The sequence below is a fragment of the Setaria italica genome, chromosome VIII, assembly GCF_000263155.2.
Source record: "Setaria italica strain Yugu1 chromosome VIII, Setaria_italica_v2.0, whole genome shotgun sequence".
Classification (NCBI taxonomy): Eukaryota; Viridiplantae; Streptophyta; class Magnoliopsida; order Poales; family Poaceae; genus Setaria; species Setaria italica.
The window spans coordinates 30,250,083-30,267,547 of NC_028457.1; the positions used below are offsets into that span (position 1 = coordinate 30,250,083).

At 44.8% G+C, this 17,465-nt stretch overlaps 2 protein-coding genes and 1 pseudogene across 3 annotated transcripts; all 3 read right to left on the reverse strand.

The window, feature by feature from the left end:
• Nucleotides 1–733: 733 nt before the first annotated feature.
• On the reverse strand, nucleotides 734–5,979 carry LOC101767297 (receptor kinase-like protein Xa21). Of its 2 annotated transcripts, none has more exons than XM_004980579.3 (3): nucleotides 5,270–5,979; nucleotides 1,526–3,778; nucleotides 734–1,369 (listed from the first exon to the last, which is right to left on the reverse strand). In XM_004980579.3, exons 1-3 carry the CDS (start codon nucleotides 5,973–5,975, stop codon nucleotides 966–968), a joined length of 3,363 nt encoding a protein of 1,120 aa, XP_004980636.3. In that variant the 5' UTR covers nucleotides 5,976–5,979; the 3' UTR covers nucleotides 734–965. The 2 variants fall into 2 exon arrangements, with proteins under 2 accessions (XP_004980636.3, XP_022685335.1); XM_022829600.1 differs by lacking the exon at nucleotides 5,270–5,979 and adding an exon at nucleotides 4,405–4,541 and having other exon boundaries at nucleotides 1,526–4,308.
• A 6,840-nt stretch (nucleotides 5,980–12,819) lies between these two features.
• Nucleotides 12,820–13,791, reverse strand: LOC105914878 (putative pentatricopeptide repeat-containing protein At5g47460). Its single transcript, XM_022829070.1, has one exon. The coding sequence runs from the start codon at nucleotides 13,571–13,573 to the stop codon at nucleotides 12,962–12,964; it is 612 nt and encodes a 203-aa protein (XP_022684805.1). The 5' UTR covers nucleotides 13,574–13,791; the 3' UTR covers nucleotides 12,820–12,961.
• A 2,960-nt stretch (nucleotides 13,792–16,751) lies between these two features.
• LOC101767695 overlaps nucleotides 16,752–17,465 on the reverse strand; it is a 3,579-nt pseudogene continuing 2,865 nt past the window's right edge.

The following is a 17,465-nucleotide window of genomic DNA, read 5'->3' on the forward strand; positions in this document are numbered from 1 at the left end:
ACGCATCGATGCTGAATAAGTGAAGAGTTGATGCTTAATGCACCTAATCACGTCATTAGTCAAAACACGGGTCGGGCGCTGGAGGGGTTGGAAGCCCAATTACCTTGTCTGGAGGCTGCTCCTCTACTTCCAGATTCAGTTCTTCGTTAACCAGGAGCAAGAAGCTCCTAATCTGGTGAAGAATAAGATTACTGCTTCATCTAAAACAATTCATCTGCGACTACAGATGGCACTTCAAGACTCTGGTCAGTTTAATCTAAGTATTCCGCATTGATTAAGTTAGTGATCATGATTAGGCTAAGATTAAGATCATGTTTAAGTTAATGAATTAAATCTAGCAGTAAGTTGTCGGACGTTCAGTCTAGAAGGCAATCGAGTCGTTATTAATGTCCCAATCCACTATTTGAAGCGAGATCATATTTAACTGCAGAGCAGCAAATTATGAGCTCAAAATCAGTCATGCTCATGGATCATGGTGTTGCACAGTACAACAACAACGGCCTATTTGGTTTGGCAATTGATTCCATCCGGCATGGGCTGGTCCTGCATGCACACAGGTTAGCCTGGTCTGAATATTTTTTGCAGCACATGTTGGCTTATGACTAACCCTGCATGGAACGAACTTGTTCACGGACGGGGTGATGGCGTCCTGTGATATAAATCAAATCACCTTCTTTTTTTTATAGGACGACTCCGAATCATCCCTTGTCTGATTGTCTCAAACCAAGCACACTGTAATTCAATGAATCTCTGGATATCTATGTAAAATGTTTATCGTCCAAATTAGCACAACATTGAGGGTTGAAACTTAATACTAACATACACCAAATTGTTCTCTTGTGGAACAGAGATTGTCCATGTATTATTACAGTTTCCTACACTTGGAGGCTTGGAGCTTATCTATCAATTTTGTTTGCCTTGGAATTACATATTTATTTGATCCACTGCCTCAGATAAGTCTTTTCTCAGACACAGCCATGATGCAAAAGTGAGACCACTACACTGGTATCCAGTTTAGCTGAAAACTCTTCTTTAATGGATAAGATTTCAGCATAAACATCCTCTGTTGTTGGCCGGTCCTTGGGAGACATCTCAGAGCATACCAGGCCAAGATTAGCTAGCTGCAGAGCACACTTTTGGATCCCACCCATTACTTGATCTGTGTCTTCACCTTCAAGATATCGGGTGAGATTGGGTTCTAAGATCTCATTTATTTTCAGTGGAAGGGATGACTTCACGAAGCCGCGAAGGTTTATACCGTCCTTAAACATCTCATCGGTTGGACGCTTTCCTGTGATCATCTCTAGAAGCATGATTCCATAGCTGTAGATGTCACCCTCAATTGAAACTTTGCACCCCATGCCATACTCTGCAATATTGTGCAAAACTTTATAAAAAAAAGGTATGCACTTAACTTTGCTCAATAGTAGAAAGTTGGTTCATATTGTATCAACTATCAACATATCTTTATGTGACAAATAATACGCATATATTACATCAAAGAAATGACAATTTATGTCCCCACCTGGTGCAATGTATCCGACAGATCCTCTGGGTCCTGCAATGCTCGACGTTGAAGAGTCACTGGATAGAAACTTTGCAAGCCCAAAGTCACCAAGGCATGCAACCATTTCATCATTCAGAAGCACATTGCTTGGCTTTAGATCACAATGAACCAAAGGAGGAGCACATCGATTATGAAGATAATCTAGGGCAGCAGCAACATCCACAGCTATTTTTATCCGTGAGTCTAAACTCAGTGGTCCTTTTGTGCTCTTTCTGTATTCTTCTGGATGGAGCCAGCCCTCTAGGTTACCATGACCCATGTACTCAAGAATGAGCGCTTTGAATTCAGTTCCTATTGGATCAAAGGTTGAACATACACTTATCACTCTTAAAAGATTCCGATGGCGAGTGTTTCTTAGAGCCTCGCATTCAGAGAGGAAGTTGCTTGGTGCTCCAAGTTGGTCGGACCTGAATACCTTTATGGCTACTGCACATAATTCAAACTTCAACTGACCTTTGTATACCATTCCAAATCTTCCTGAACCAACAAGATTATTTGGAGAGAAACCATCTGTTGCTTTGAATAAGTCAGTGTATGAGAAGTTCTTGAACTGCTTGAGTGATTGGTCAGTGAGCGTCTTAGCTTGCCTTTTCTTCTTCAGAATAATGACTGCAACACATGCCGCGATGACTGCAACCATAGTAGAAAGTGGAACTACTACAGATACAATATATTTTGTACTCTTCCTGTTATGAGCTGATGTCCTGCAGAGTGGTACATGCAGAATTGGAGAAGTTGCACAGAGTTTGCCGTTTCCTTGGATGAACACGTCACTCGCATTGGCAAACACGCCACCTCCAGGGACGGCCCCCTCAAGGTCATTGAAGGATAGATTTAGAAAACGTAACAAGGTGAAGGACTCAAAATATTCAGGAATTCTACCTGACAAGTTATTCTGGGAAAGATCCATCTCAGAGATGCCTTGTAAGCTGATAAAAGAATTTGGGATGCTTCCTTTCAGGAAATTCTTCTCTAAGTGGAGAGAATCCAAAAGAAGGCACTGACCAAGTGTGGTGGGAATCTCACCTGATAATTGATTGTTGGAAAGATTTAGTAAATTCAGATTAATTAATCTACCAATCTCCAATGGTATGTCTCCAGTGAGTTGGTTATAGGACAGGTCTAAGCCTTCAGAAAGCGTAGATATTGAAAATAGTTCCTCAGGTATAGCTCCGTATAAGCTATTGGAAGAAAGGTTGAGTGTCGTCAAATGTTTACAACCATTTATGCTAGAAGGTATGAGTCCGGTCAAATCATTTCCCCCAAAATTAAGCATAGTAAGCTGATCCAATTTACCAATTGATTGTGGTATTTCTCCAGAAAGTTTGTTGCAGGATAAGGTTAGGATGGACAAGTTTCGGAGGTTTCCAAGCATGTCTGGAATATATCCTGAGAGTAAGTTGTTATCTACTTGAAGGACAGTGAGGTTCATGAAATTTCCAATCTCTGATGGTATAGGTCCTGTCAATTTATTTTCTATCAGCACGAGGACCTTTAAGCTTTTTGAAATATTGGTAATATAAGCAGATATTACTCCTTGAAGGTGGTTTCTATCCAACCATAATTCGAGTAACTGGGTGCTGTTTTTTAGAGAGGATAAGAAAGTCGAGTCTCCAGCTTCAAGCCTGTTAACACCCAGATCTAGGTAACTCAATTTGGACAGGGATCCTAGTGAAGGAATAACACCTGCGAACGTGTTGCTACGAAGGTCTAGAACTTGCAAGTTTGTGGCGTTGTCCAGGGAAGAAGGAAGTGGCCCTTCAAACTTGTTCCCTTCCAATATCAAATTTGTGATGCTTGTAAGGGTGTTACCAATGTCGGCAGGAAGCCTCCCGACGAGTTGGTTGGCACCAAGGCCAAGAAAAATAAGAGAAGAGATGTTATAAAGTGCTGGTGGAACAGTGCCTGACAAGTTGTTGTAATTGAGGTTTAGTGTTTGCAAACTTGTAAGGTTACTGAAGCTCTCTGGGATCTGTCCATGTAAATTGTTATGAGAAAGGAGTAATGAAGATAAGGAAGCAAGGTTACCGAGTGAGTGAGGAATCTCTCCTGAGAGCATATTTTTATCTAAGCTAAGGTACTTCAGTACTGAGGACGATGCCTGCCACTGCCTGAAAGGCGGGATAGACCCAGAAAGGTTATTTTGTGAGAGATCTATGTAAGAAAGGGTTGTGCTGTTGAATAGAGCGGCTGGTATTCCTCCACTAAGGTCTGTTTGGGAGCACTCCACCTTTCAAAAACCAGCTCCACTCCACCAGCTCCACACTTTTTCAGCTCCACTCCACTAACTCCAGAAAACATGGAGCTGATGGACGTGTTTGGCTGATTGCAGTACTCCAGCTCCAAAAACATGAAGATTTGTTGTGAATAGTCTATTTTACCCATAGTAAATGGACCCACATGTCATCCTCTCCTCTTCTCTCCCCTCCTCTCCCCCTCTCTTCTCTCAGGCGACCACCGAGCAGTACGCGTTTCAGGATGGAACGGCCAGCACAAACTTGCAGGTGAGACTGTGATCCTGAAGCCACTGAACTGAATTGAACAATCGTTCCGAGCATTATCCTAACGTAGTTGGGTTTGCATTCTTTCTCCAGCAAAGGAACTTCTGGGAGACTCTGAACATCAGTGGCAGCAGCAGCGACGAGTGAAGCTCTGAATCTAACAGTCTGTGTAGCGTGTAGGCCCTTGGAGACGATGAATCCCTTGGCCATCATCCTTCCTGCCTGTAGGGTGCTGTAATTCTTTTTTCATATTTTCACCGCGATTAGTATATTCAAGATAGCAGTAACAGCCATCATCTGATAGTTTAATTAAAATTTTGTGTATAAGAAGAATACTCCTCTGCTCGCCCTCGCCAGCAGATGGCCTCCTGCAGCGCGCTCCACCCTTGCTTGTTCTGCAGGCTCCAGTCTACGCCCGCCGAGACAGCATCAGTGGCATGTCGCGGCATCTGGTCGCCCGTCTGAGCACAACATCAGTGGCATGTTGCGGCGGTCGACGACCTTCGAGACGGCCTTGGCGCGGGCCTCCTCGGTGACGGAGTCCGCCTCCGTCCAGATCTCCTCGGGCGGCCCCGCGGGAGCGTGTCCAGCACGCGGCGTGGTGAGCTGGGCTGTGCGCTTACCTCGCCGCGTCCACGCCGGCCATCCGCGGCGCCGGTGAACCAACCAGATGGGGATGCGGATGCAGTCCAGCGCTCAGATGGGGCTCCGCGGCCTCTGGTATCTCGACAAGACCTCCAGCGGGAAGGAGGGGTGGAAGGCCGTCGAGCGTCAAAGCCTGACGAGATGACAAAGGGCAGCGGGCGACTCGAGAAGGAGAGGTCCGGCGCGGTCTGGCGGGGCGAAGAGGTCTGGCGGCGCCCGGCGCTGCCTGGCCTGCGGTTCCTCACCAGTGAGGAGTCACGGGGAAAGAGAAGGGGCGCGCGGATGGGGGTGTTTTGTTTCTGATTGCGAACCGGTACGTGTGTAACTGATGGTAGTGGTGGGTAAATATCCACCAACTCCATGAGGAGGTTTGAAAAGGGAGTTTTTGGAGCACCTCCTGAGGTACTCCAAGAAAAACGTGGATCTGACCCCTGCTCCACATTTTTCCTGGAGCCGGAGTTGCTGGAGCTAGACGTGTTTGGCTGCGAAATTTTTGGAGTTGGTGGAGTGGAGCAATTTTTTCTGGAGTGGAGTGCTCCCAAACAGACCCTAAGGCTATTATTCTGTAGATTTACCCACGTCAGATAGTTGCTCTTCCCCAAAAACTCAGGAATGTTGCCTGTCAGATAATTGCTAGGGAGGAACAGGGCAGAAAGATTGGGAAGCAAGCCAAGTTCTGGAGGGATGCTCCCACGAAGATTGTTGTTGCTAAGAATAATACTTTTAAGAGACAAACACTGACTAAGACCTGGAGGGATCTCACCTTGTAACGCATTGCTATAAAGGTCGATGGCCTCAAGGCGAGAACACGAAGATATTGTCTCTGGTATCTCACCACTAAGGGAGTTCATGCTGAGGTTGAGGTACTGAAGCCAGGTTAATCGGCTGATGACTGGAGAAATATGGCCATTGAGCTGATTATTGGGCATGTGGATCCTTTCAAGGAAGCTGAGGTTAGCAACACATGGGAAGATGTTATCAGAAATGTCCTCTGATTCAAGATCCAGTGCGATGACTCGGGATGCGTTCTGTTTAGTGGCACATGTCACCCCGTGCCACTCGCAGAACGCAGGGGAGTCGTTTCTCCATGATGCTAGTGCTCCTCCTGGGTCGCGGAGCTGAGATTTGAGGCAGAGAAGGGCATCGGATTCATTGAAGGTTCCAGATGAGGCGTGCAAATTTGGACACAGGGCAAGTAAGCTGAAGAAGATGAAAGAAAGCGGTGGCAGGAAGGAGGCGTTGTAGATTGTTACGCGAGGCATCTTATTTCTGTGCGTGGGTGTGTTTATCATTCTGCTTCATCTTATATAGAGCTTCATGCCAATGCCGGAGCACGAGTCCGGCAACCAAGTTTATTACTGATGGTTTTGAATATTGTCTTGTGCAGGTTTAATTTCTCACCTAATGCAAATACAATCATCATCAGCTTTTACAGTGACACAAGCCTTGCAAGATCTTCAAGTCAAGAATCATAGACAGCTGGCGATGCAATTGTATACGAAGTTTCAGCACTCGCTTTCCAATTTGAACGTAATTATTACTTAGCCGTCCAAACGCGGCCAATGTATAGTCGTCTCTTTTATGCGTGGGAGTCGGTGATTTTCGTCCAAACGCGGCTAGTACTAAATAAGAATATCCTGCTGCTATTTGCAAAATATTGATATTTAGATATGCAAAAAAGAAATTCTATTTTACTATCCCCAGTTTTTTGATTTTTCCATTTTCAACCCATACAAAATAGACTCGATTTAGTCCCAAAACTTTTCGAACCGGGTCAGATAACCCCAGAATGAATATTTTTATTAATTTTTTCCTCCATTATAACAAGTTGTATTTTAGGTTTAAATCATGTGGGGGAGAATATACATTATTATACCATATCGAATAAAATATTTCAGAAGTTTTTATGATTATCTGGCAACCTTGAGCCATACTATCTGTTGTGGTTGGACTTGTGGTCTGAGTCAAACCTTAAAATCTCACAAACTATCCCAAAGGAATAGGACATGTTCATGTCACCATCCGCATATTAGGTTCACGTCACCATTTGCATATTAGGTTCACGTCACCATATGCATCACCATCTACATGTTAGATTCATGTTCACATCACCATCTGAATATGCATAAACTTTAAGGTGGCCTATATTAGTATAACAGACATGCAAGGAAAAAATGCTGCCACACTTATTGAATAGTTTTCCTTCCCAAAACTCCAATCTCACAACACCTTAGCTGTTTGTGGTGCAACAGGTTTCGGATTCCATAACATTGCCATCTCCACACTCTCTAGACGATGAGACAGCTCCCACCCGTCTCATCTCAACAGTATGCAACTAACATGAACTAATGAGGGAGATAGAATATAAGGATATCCCAAAAATCTAGTGAACATAACGCAGGGTACATGACCAAGGATGTGGTTATAAATATAATTTTAATTACGCAGAGCTTGTACACATGGATCCACCTGAAAAAGAGGTGAATTAGTAATAAGCCGACCAAACGACACCCCACCTGTCGAAGAATCTAGGAGTCACTTCAGGAATCTTGCTTTCCTAAGCTTGGACGCATCCTCCCGCAAGGTCACTCCGGGAACGTAAAACTCTCCTCACAGGGCCGAACATGGGCCATAGCAATTTAAGGAGCAAAGGCAACTACCATCCCCTTACACCAACATGCCATCCTCCTACAAGCATGGTACCACAATTGCTAGTCTCAGGCTGAACCTAGCTTTATACTAGCCACTCGGCCCTTAACTGCCGAAGCGAAGGTCATTGTTCAAAGTGTATCTAGTATCCACCACAGTTCTCTTGTCCCTAACAGGTAACGATGATCCATGAGGTTATAGTAGGCAACCCGTTAGGTATCTTACACACCCAGAAATTCTCTTAAACATATTTGCTCCACGTATGTTGCTTGCACTGTTACACACGGGTAAAGTTTTAGGACCGTAGGATTGTCATCAAATTGCTTTGATTAGTGTAAATTGTTCACTGCAATACAAAAATCATTAACTAAATGAAATAAATGTTCTTGTCTTGAAAAATACTCCAACAACAAAAATATTCTACGCAACAAAAGAAGGTTCTGCTTAATAAAATTAATGTTCCAAGTTACAGCAAAAAAATATGTTCCCCTCGATAAAAAAAATTGTGTCAACCTTATGACAAGTATTCTAGATTACAACGGAAAATGTTTGCTTAATAAAAAATGTTTTATCCACACGTGGAAAAACATGATTTTTAAAATAAAATTAAGATCTCGACAATTCAACATAAATCTAATGGTCCAACTTCCAAGAGGTGACTTGCGCATATGAAAGAAATTAGTCAAGTCACAGGGATCCCACCGCAATCCCACTTTGATGGTATCACATTGACTAGTCACATTTTAATTTGTTACACGCGCATTGTCTGTGGAAAATTTGACTTGACTTGACTCCAAGAGGTGACTTGACTTGGCTTGACTTGACTTGACTCCAAGAGGTGATTTGACTTGGCACTTGGCACCTTCCCAAGAAGCTTCTTCCCTTCCGGTTTTTGATTTGTTTTGAGTCAAGCATTTTACCAAATCCAAGATAGTGACATGGGATTCATAAACGCGTCCGAGGCTCCTATTTGAACATATACATATAGAGAGCTCCTGGAACCACAATTCTCGGTTCTCATACGATGATGTTGGGGTGCCCTTCCTTCCGTATTACATTTTTTCTCGTGATCCAGCTAATTCTTATCAGCATGAGCAGCCTCATTGCCCCAGCAGCCTCGAGACCCGCTGGATGTAAGTGCTAAACTAAATATTTGTTTTTACTATAATTTTTACAGAAGTATGTATTGTAACCTTGGACGACAAGCTGATCCAAGGTTATGGATTTTGATCTCCGAGTTTTTACATGCATTTGATCAAGAGCAGAGACAGAGATAATAGATTGATGGTTTGTTTGAATCACCCTAGGTTTGAAATCTGTCCATGACATGTCTCTACTTTCATAATTAAGCACCTCTCTTACACTTTCACCTCTCCGGGCTCTCTATATAGAATAATATCAACCAATGCTATGTTTGGGTGAGGCTTTTAAGGTGTCACAAATCTGTTTATACCACTAAAAGGTAGGACTAACCCATCAACATTTAGCAACATGGGTTGAAACTAGAAAACTAGTGAGGCTCCTTTTAGGGCTAATGCCCTCAAGTACTTACCCCAAATAACGGCACATAAAGTACCGAGGATCTCTCGGTGTAATAGTGATCATGCCTTATCACCTCACAATAGTAATGTTAATTTTCCTCCGTTGTTCCAAACCTCATGTTAAAGTTTAGGTCTTTCTTTCCTTTCTTGAACTAACATGCAAGTTGCAAAAATGAAAAAAAACATTTGTTTATGGAACAAATTTATGTTTTATTTTGTATCATGTAAATAAATTGAGACAAAGTCTGAAGTATTGTAAAGAGTGTATATATAGATGACATATTTTCCTTTTGGATCTTGGTGCAGGCAGTTGGGGCCCCTTTTTAACTACATGCCCAAGAGACCCTCCAGTAACGAGCTGCCCTCGGCCGCCCTGTCGACATGGCTGATCCATGAATATATGAATTTATACAGGTGTCATTGATAATCGCGTCAATAGATTCGATGTTTTCCAAATTTCATGTTATACGGGTTGTTGTCTTGTCTCAAATTAAATATGTACGTTACGTACAATCCTATATCACTTCTTGCGTTGATGTATATATCAATAAATCATTTTTTAGAGACGTATCAATATTTGATCACTTCATATACGTAAAATCTATCTCCACTTTCAAATTAATATATGTGAACTCTACTCTTAATATTATTATCTAATACTCAGAGGCTTATATCTATACTCACATATATAAAATCTATCTTATATGTAATATCTTTTTAAGGTACTTTTCAGACCGTGTAACCAAATGGTACATTTAAAATATCATAGGCCTGTAACTATGCGTGAGGAGGAAATTCACGCTCAAAGTATGAGCTCAAGAGAACCCTCCAGCAGTACGTTGTTAAGGTGAACTGGTCTTCCATCTTGGTGCTTTTGTTCTTGTTGACTTTAGATCCGGGACTAAAGTGCTTTTAGTCCCGGTTCAAAAATAACCCACCGAAGGCCACCGAGGGGTGGGACTTTAGTCCCGGTTGTAACGGCTAAAAAATCTAGCATCGACACCCCCTGTCCCGGTTGGAAATTCCAACCGGGACAAAAGGCCCTCCCCCCTCCTCCTTTTGTCCCGGTTGGTAATTCCAACAAGGATTAAACCTTTCGTCCTAGTTGGAATTTCCATCCGGGAAAAAGGCCTCATTTTGTCCCATTTGAAAATTCCAACCCAAACAAAACTTCGTCGCCTCACCCTCTCTCTCTCTCCACTTATCTCCTCCCCTCCCTTTCTTATCTCCCACGCAGGGCCTCTCCATCTTATCTCTTCTTCCTCCTCCTCCTCTCCCTCCTCCTCCTCTCGCTTTCTTCCAGGCTCCGGTGCGGGCGTGGGCAGCGGGCGGCCGACGCGAGCACTGGCAGGTGGCACGAGGCTGGCGCGGGTGGGTGGGCACGGGTGGTGAGCAGCCAGTGCGGGCACGGGCGCGGGCAGCGAGCGGGTAGCGCGGGCGAGTAGCGGGCGGCCGGCGCGGGTGGCTTTTTCATTTTTTTTAAACTTTTTAGTCCCGGTTGGTAACACCAATCGGGACTAAAGGGGGCTTTTAGTCCCGGTTGAATTTTCGAAATCTATGATCCTTATCAACCGGGACTAAAGGACCGTTTTCCAGTAGTGATAGAAAAGGATAATCTAAACAACATTATAAAATCATAGGCAGTTCTAGATCTTCTTTTGTTCCCTTGAGAGCTGCTCTTCTCCTTAGCTTATTAAAAGGAATCGGCACTCGTATGTATAACCTAAGATGAAGAATGAGTGAATTAGATAAATTTAAAACTTTAACTTATAGCTTACACTACTTTGCATCGAAATGTACTAGAACATGCTATTTAGGAGTATATCTACGGTTGATCTATTATGAAAGAACCCACCCATAAAAATATTTTGCAACCAAGAGTCAATCCTAACAAAAATTACTCTAAGTAAGACTCCAGTTGCAAGTATGAAATGCAGAAAAACGTAAAGTGGGTAAGACAGGATACAAAATCAGCACGGTGATTTATCTCGTACTTTTGGTAGGTAAATGTCACCCCTAATCAATATCTAAGCTCCACCAAGAATATGTTCCCGATCACCAAATTTCTCCTGGTTAAAATCTTAGGCTCGCCACAAATACTCCTGTCAAGCTGGATGAGAAGTTTGCCACAAAAGTAAGCCTTTACCATTTCCTTTCTTTTTTATCACCTTAATGTTGTCTCTACTATAATAGTACATACACAATTCCACTTCAATATAGTCTAATAAGGTATCAAGCTAAACTTTCACCTTATAATACATGATACATCAACAATACAACATCAAAAGTTCAGTAGATTAGTACAATTTAATACTTTAATAGAAGTTAGGTCTAAGGCTTTAATGGATTTCAGGCATGGGTGGTTATGGGTGAAATCCAATACACCCACCCCTCATTAATTTAGTTGTCAGGTAAGCTGTTCCCTCAAAATGGTTTCTAAAATCCGAAAAACATCATCTAAAGTCATGTTACGAAGAGTGCTATTTTATCTAGCTATCTCCGAGCATAGGTGTTATGGTGAAAATCTAAGTTCTAAGCATTTGTTAGCAAATGAAGTTTTAATTTAAATTAAAATTCAATATATTTCAATTAGGCTCAACTAATGCAAAGATGCTACAAATAATGCAAAGACTCACAATAATATATGCCATGACATGCTTAGAATTTCTGAATTGTTACCGGCCGAATCGCGAAACTACCACGTATTTCCTTTGTCCAAAAATAAGTGTTCTTTTAGCCTTTAAATTTTGTTGTTCTTTTAGCTCCTAGTAAGTCTCATCTAATTAAAGCAACGCTCACACTAATAAAAAACGTGTGGAGAAGTGTGTGAAGCCAATATAATCTAATAATCAGTTGATATTATTTCTCCGATTTCAATGCACGTGCAGGATCCAGAAAATCAAATAGATAGGATGGCTTTGAATCACAACTAGTATGAGTAATTAATAGTAACATGGTCATTTCTCAAAACTATCGATGTGTCTGACATTTTTTTAAAAGGACACTTTTACAGCGTTGTAGCACAAAATAAACACAATCCAAAACAAATCTGTACTAATTTAAGGTCTCGCATCTATGAAAATAACTGTACATATTAGTGCCAAACACATTGAAGTCATGGGTTCAACTTGGGGATCAAACCGGTTCACTATTTTTGCCTCAATGACAGGTGGGACCGAGACCACCAGTTGTGACCAACCCCATGGCTCCGCGCCTCCGCCTTCGCAAATGCCCGCGCAGTCGCCGCGCCGTCACCTCCGCTGACGCTGCGCATGCGCCGCCACCGTCACCACGTCACCCTTGCCGCGGCAAAGTCCCACGCCGCCCTCCTCAAGTCCGGCAAAGAGTGGAATGCTTGGTGATGCAAGAAAGTCTTTTGAAGAGGCAGATAAGAGTAGCTCGGTGCCCTGGAATTCTATGATGTTTGGTTATGCACAACATGGCCAGGCACAACCAAGCATTCTTATCTTAGAATACATGAAGATCAGTGAGCTTGAAACAAAGTCATTGGAAGCAAAACCAGATTGGATGACTAAACAGTGTATTTGCCTACCTAGCTGAAGCACAGCAAGGTCTGGACAGGACCGCAGAGCAGCAGAGAATGCAAACTCATCTGTCTTAATATTTTCTGACCGCATGCATCTGAAGAATCTCAAAGCATCAGCATTCAAACCATGCTGTGAATATCCAGTTAACATAGAGTTCCAGGAGACTGTCCTTCAGCACCAAAGAACTAAAGCACTTGCATGCATCTTATGATACTTGTGATACTTGTGAAGGTATACATGTCAGGCTGGACTCCACTCTCTCGCATCATCCTGACAAAGAATCCCATTGCCTCGTCATCCATCCCATGGTAAGCATAGGCTCCAAGCATAGAATTCCATGATATCAAATCCCTACTCTCAATTCCATCAAAGATCCTTCTAGAGTCTGCAAGGGTCCCACACTGCGAGTACGCAGTGATTGCTGCATTCGACACAACCAAACTCAAGGCTTCTTCATACTTTACAATCTTCCCGTGCAGTTCTTGCATCAAGAAATAGCAGCTTGGACCCTCAATTGAGCAACGCGGCAAATGTCACTTCATCTGGGGCCAACCCCTCCCTTTCCATCTCAAGAAACAGCGCCATCGCCTGTGCCAGATTCCCAGACTCCGAGTACCCAGCAATGAGCGCGTTCCAAGAGATGGTATTCCGCTTGGGCATTCCACCGAACACGCGGCGAGCATCGCTCAACCGGCCGCATTTCGCGTAGACATCGAGCAACGCGCTAGCGGGGATGACGTCGTCGGCAAGGCCGAACTTGACGGCGAATGATTGCAGCTGAGCGCCGAGAGCGGGGCGGCGCGCCGCGGCGGCGGAGCGGAGCGCGGAGCCGAGGGAGAAGGTGCTGGCGGTGAGGCCCCGCGCGTGCATGGCCCGGAGGAGGCGCCATGCTTCCGGGTGCGCGCCGGCAGCGACGTGCGCAGCGAGGAGGGAGTTCCAGGAGATCGCGTCGGGGAGGGGGATCTCGTCGAAAACCCGGCGCGCGGAGGCGAGGCCGGAGCCGGAGGCGGAGTACGCGGTGAGGAGCTGGTTCCAGGGCGTGGGGGAGGAGATGCCGGACTTGAGGAGGGCGGCGTGGGACTTTGCCGCGGCAAGGGTGACGTGGTGACGGTGGCGGCGCATGCGCAGCGTCAGCGGAGGTGACGGCGCGGCGACTGCGCGGGCATTTGCGAAGGCGGAGGCGCGGAGCCATGGGGTTGGTCACAACTGGTGGTCTCGGTCCCACCTGTCATTGAGGCAAAAATAGTGAACCGGTTTGATCCCCAAGTTGAACCCATGACTTCAATGTGTTTGGCACGGGGTGTTTGGGAGGAGGGGGCTAAATTTTAGCCCCCGTCACATCGAATGTTTGGACACGAATTAGGAGTATTAAATCTAGCCTAATTACAAAACTAATTACACCACCCAGAGTAAAAATCTGGAGTCGAATCTATTAAGTATCACGCGTGGCTGAGGTTAATTTAGTACCAGTGATATACCAACCAATGATGGATTAATTAGGCTTAATAGATTCGTCTCGTGATTTAGCCTAGGGGTTCTGCAATTAGTTTTGTAATTAGCTTATGTTTAGTCCTCCTAATTAGTATCCGAACATCCGATGTGACAGGGCTAAAGTTTAGCCCCCTCCTCCCAAACACCCTATAAGATGTAAAGTTATTTTCATAGATGCGAGACCTTAAATTAGTACAAATTTGTTTTGGATTCCGCGCCCTTCTCTGATGCGCCACCGTTGGGATCGTGCTGCTCACTGCTCAGTCCCCCGCCGCCGCGCTCGCCCCTCGGAGTGCCACACCGGCAGCTCCCCGTCCTCCTCCGTCTGCTTGCAGCGGCCTCGACGGGCCTTGTCTAGGCGACGGTTGGGCCGGCGGAAGGGGCTTTACCGCCGGCTTAGCCGGCGATAAGGGGTACACCCCTCCGCACCACATTTTAAAAAAATCATAACTAATTCATATCAATTTGGATAGAGATAAACTTTATATGAAACTTGTAGATCTCGATGATCGACAACTTTGTAATTAAAACTTTTTTTATTTAATGTCATATTGGTGCTCAAATAATCGACACAAGTTTCAGATCTAAAATTCAATTTTTAGATCTGAAATTGGGCAGCACACTTTCAAAAAATGATAACATATAGAAATAAGCTTTATATGAAAATTGTAGCTCTCGACGAGATTTACAACTTTGTAGTTCAAACTATTTTCATTTGGAGCCATTTAATTGTTAAAATAATCGACACAAGTTTCAGAATTCAGATCGAACCCATCAACGATCGAACCCATCAATGGTGACTAGCTTCCGTCTCTTCAACTCGATTAGGATGAGCAGCAGCAGGGAGAGGGAGGATAAACGATGCCTTTGAGATGCGAAATCACAAGAATGGCTCCGATAACCAACTGTCCGGTTAGGTGCCAGGTCACAGTCGATAGGTGCAGCATTGATGCATACACGGGGGACCAACTACACGTGGTGGTGGTGCTACAGATAGTGTGTCCTACTTCCACATGGCCAAATTAAAGTTTGGATGGGGATCGGCCTCCTGCACCTGTACGTCTCCATTACCCTCGTGTCTGCCACAAGTGAAAATGGAATGATTTCTAGTTCCAGAGACGGTTCATGTAAGGGTATGGTTGTGCAGGAATTGCATTATCATAGGAGAACCCTCATGTGAACCGCATCTTAAAATGGTTCTATTTCCTATGAAATTCTTGTCTTTTTATCCTTTTCAATTAAGTTGAGTTCCACAATGGAAATATTTGGAGGGATATATCATATGCATCCCCATCTCTAATAAAATTTATAAAATGATATGGTAATACGTAGAACCTGAGCAAAAGAATTATTTTCAGGAGCAAGCTGGTAATGCCTGAAACAATCCAACGTAGTACAGAAGGAGAGAAGAAGGGGCTCAATGCGAGGAAGGATGGACGTGGTGCTATGCACGTGGTTCCCCCGCCGCGCTCCACCCGTGCAGAGGAGCGCCCCACCGGTGGCTCCCTTCCTACTGGCAAACAGCGCCGCCGTCCTCTGCTCCCCCAGTCCCCCGGTCACACGGCGGCCGCCGTCCACACGAAGAAGCTGGCGGTCTAGGTAACGTGCACATTGCAGACACAACGAATGCACGGCCCACTCCGGTTGGGCTAAGATGGATCACGATTTTTACCTCGATCCAATTTTTTAAATGGGCCTCAACGGACCAAATTCTTTCTAGCTTGGACTGGGCTGTTCTTTTCATGATCCAAATGCAACTCGTTGCTGTTTCTTTTTCCTTCCTTCTCGTTAAAACAAAACTCTTATTTTCCGTCAACCCATATTTTTTTAGATGGCTAAAACCCAACTCTTATATGCATACGCTACTTCTTATCATGAGTTGAATTTTTAACACCGAACTTGATAGGGTGTTAAGTGAAATGCTGCTGGAGTAGACAAGGTTATCCCATCGTATATGTAAAGAATATCACAAGTTCCATAGTGTCTTAACTTCATGTACTAAAAAATATCACGCAATGTTCGCTTGAATTTTATGTGCTGCAGTTTACCTGACTTTTGCTTTGTTCTTAGCCACAAGAACTAAAATTGCAAGCAACAAGTACCATGATCGTGAACATTATATAATAATAAGAATTTGAGTCTGGTTCCTGCGACCGTCGGATCAACATTGTTGAAGGTCCAGTCATTTCTCGTCGTCCAAATACTCCAAGACATAAGAATTTGCTTTGTTCTTAGACACAAGAACTAAAATTGCAAGCAGCAAGTATCATGATCGCGAACATTATAACTGGTTAATTATGTATATTATTAGGTAATTTCACATCCCTCCTTATTAATGTATCTCCTGTGGTATTGCATGGAGGGGAACAACTAAAGACAGTGCTAACCCAAACCTCTCTCTCATGTCCACTCCATTTTTCTCAACCTCTGCGGGTAATGTCCATCTGAATCGATGGAGCAATGATCCAAGCATCAAATGCACCATCCGATATGCCAGTGGCAGCCCGAGGTAAATGCGCCTTCCGGCACCAAATGGTATGAAATGAAAATCCCTTCCCATGAAATTGATCTCTGCCTCCAAGAACCTCTCAGGCATGAATCTATTCGGCTCGATCCACGCATCGGGGCATCGATTAATCGCCCATATATTTATAAGCACTTTGGTCCCCTTTGGGATCGTATAACCTTGAATTTCAACCGTGGCTTCAGCTTCGTATGGCGGCAGCGGAACTGGAGGATGCAGTCTTAGGGTTTCTTTGACAACAGCCTGAAGATCAGGCAATTTGCTAGTATCAGCCTCATCGATCTGCTAGTGCACTTTCCTCATTGAATTTGGGCTTTGCAATAGCTCTGCTAGTGCACACTCAATGGTGTGGGATGTGGTCTCTCACTACGGGAAACAGACAGTTCGCCGAGTGCCTGGGGCACTCGGCGAAGGCCAGAAAACCCTCGGCGAAACGTTTGCCAAGTGTAACACTCGGCAAACGACACTCGGCAAATTTCTTGACGGCAAACACTGGTTCGCCGAGTGTTTTGTGTCGGGCACTCGGCAAAGACTTTGCCGAGTGCCCAGAAAACACTCGGCAAAGACTTTGCCGAGTGCCCAGAAAACACTCGGCGAACAATTATTGAAAAAAATAAAAAAAAAATCATCTCCACCGCCACCACCTGCTCCTGCTCCGCCGCCGCCGCCACCGCCGCCGCCGCCGCCATCCACACCGCCGCCAGCCACCGCCGCGGATGGCCCAGAAGAGGTCCTTCCCCATGGTGCTCCTGTTCAGCAGCCTCCCCTCGGCGTCTACCACGACGGCGTCGAGGACGTTGTCGGCGGAGAGGCCGTACTTGCGCGACAGGGCGCCGAACCCGCTGCCGCTCAGGTGGCCGCCGACGCCGACGGTGGGGGCAGTTGCCCGCGGGGAACCCGAACGTTTGGTTGGCAGCGGCGACGGCGTAGTAGAGCTCGCCGAGCGTGGCGCCGGACCCGACACAGGGCCTCGGCTCTCGACGCGTCGATGTGGATGGG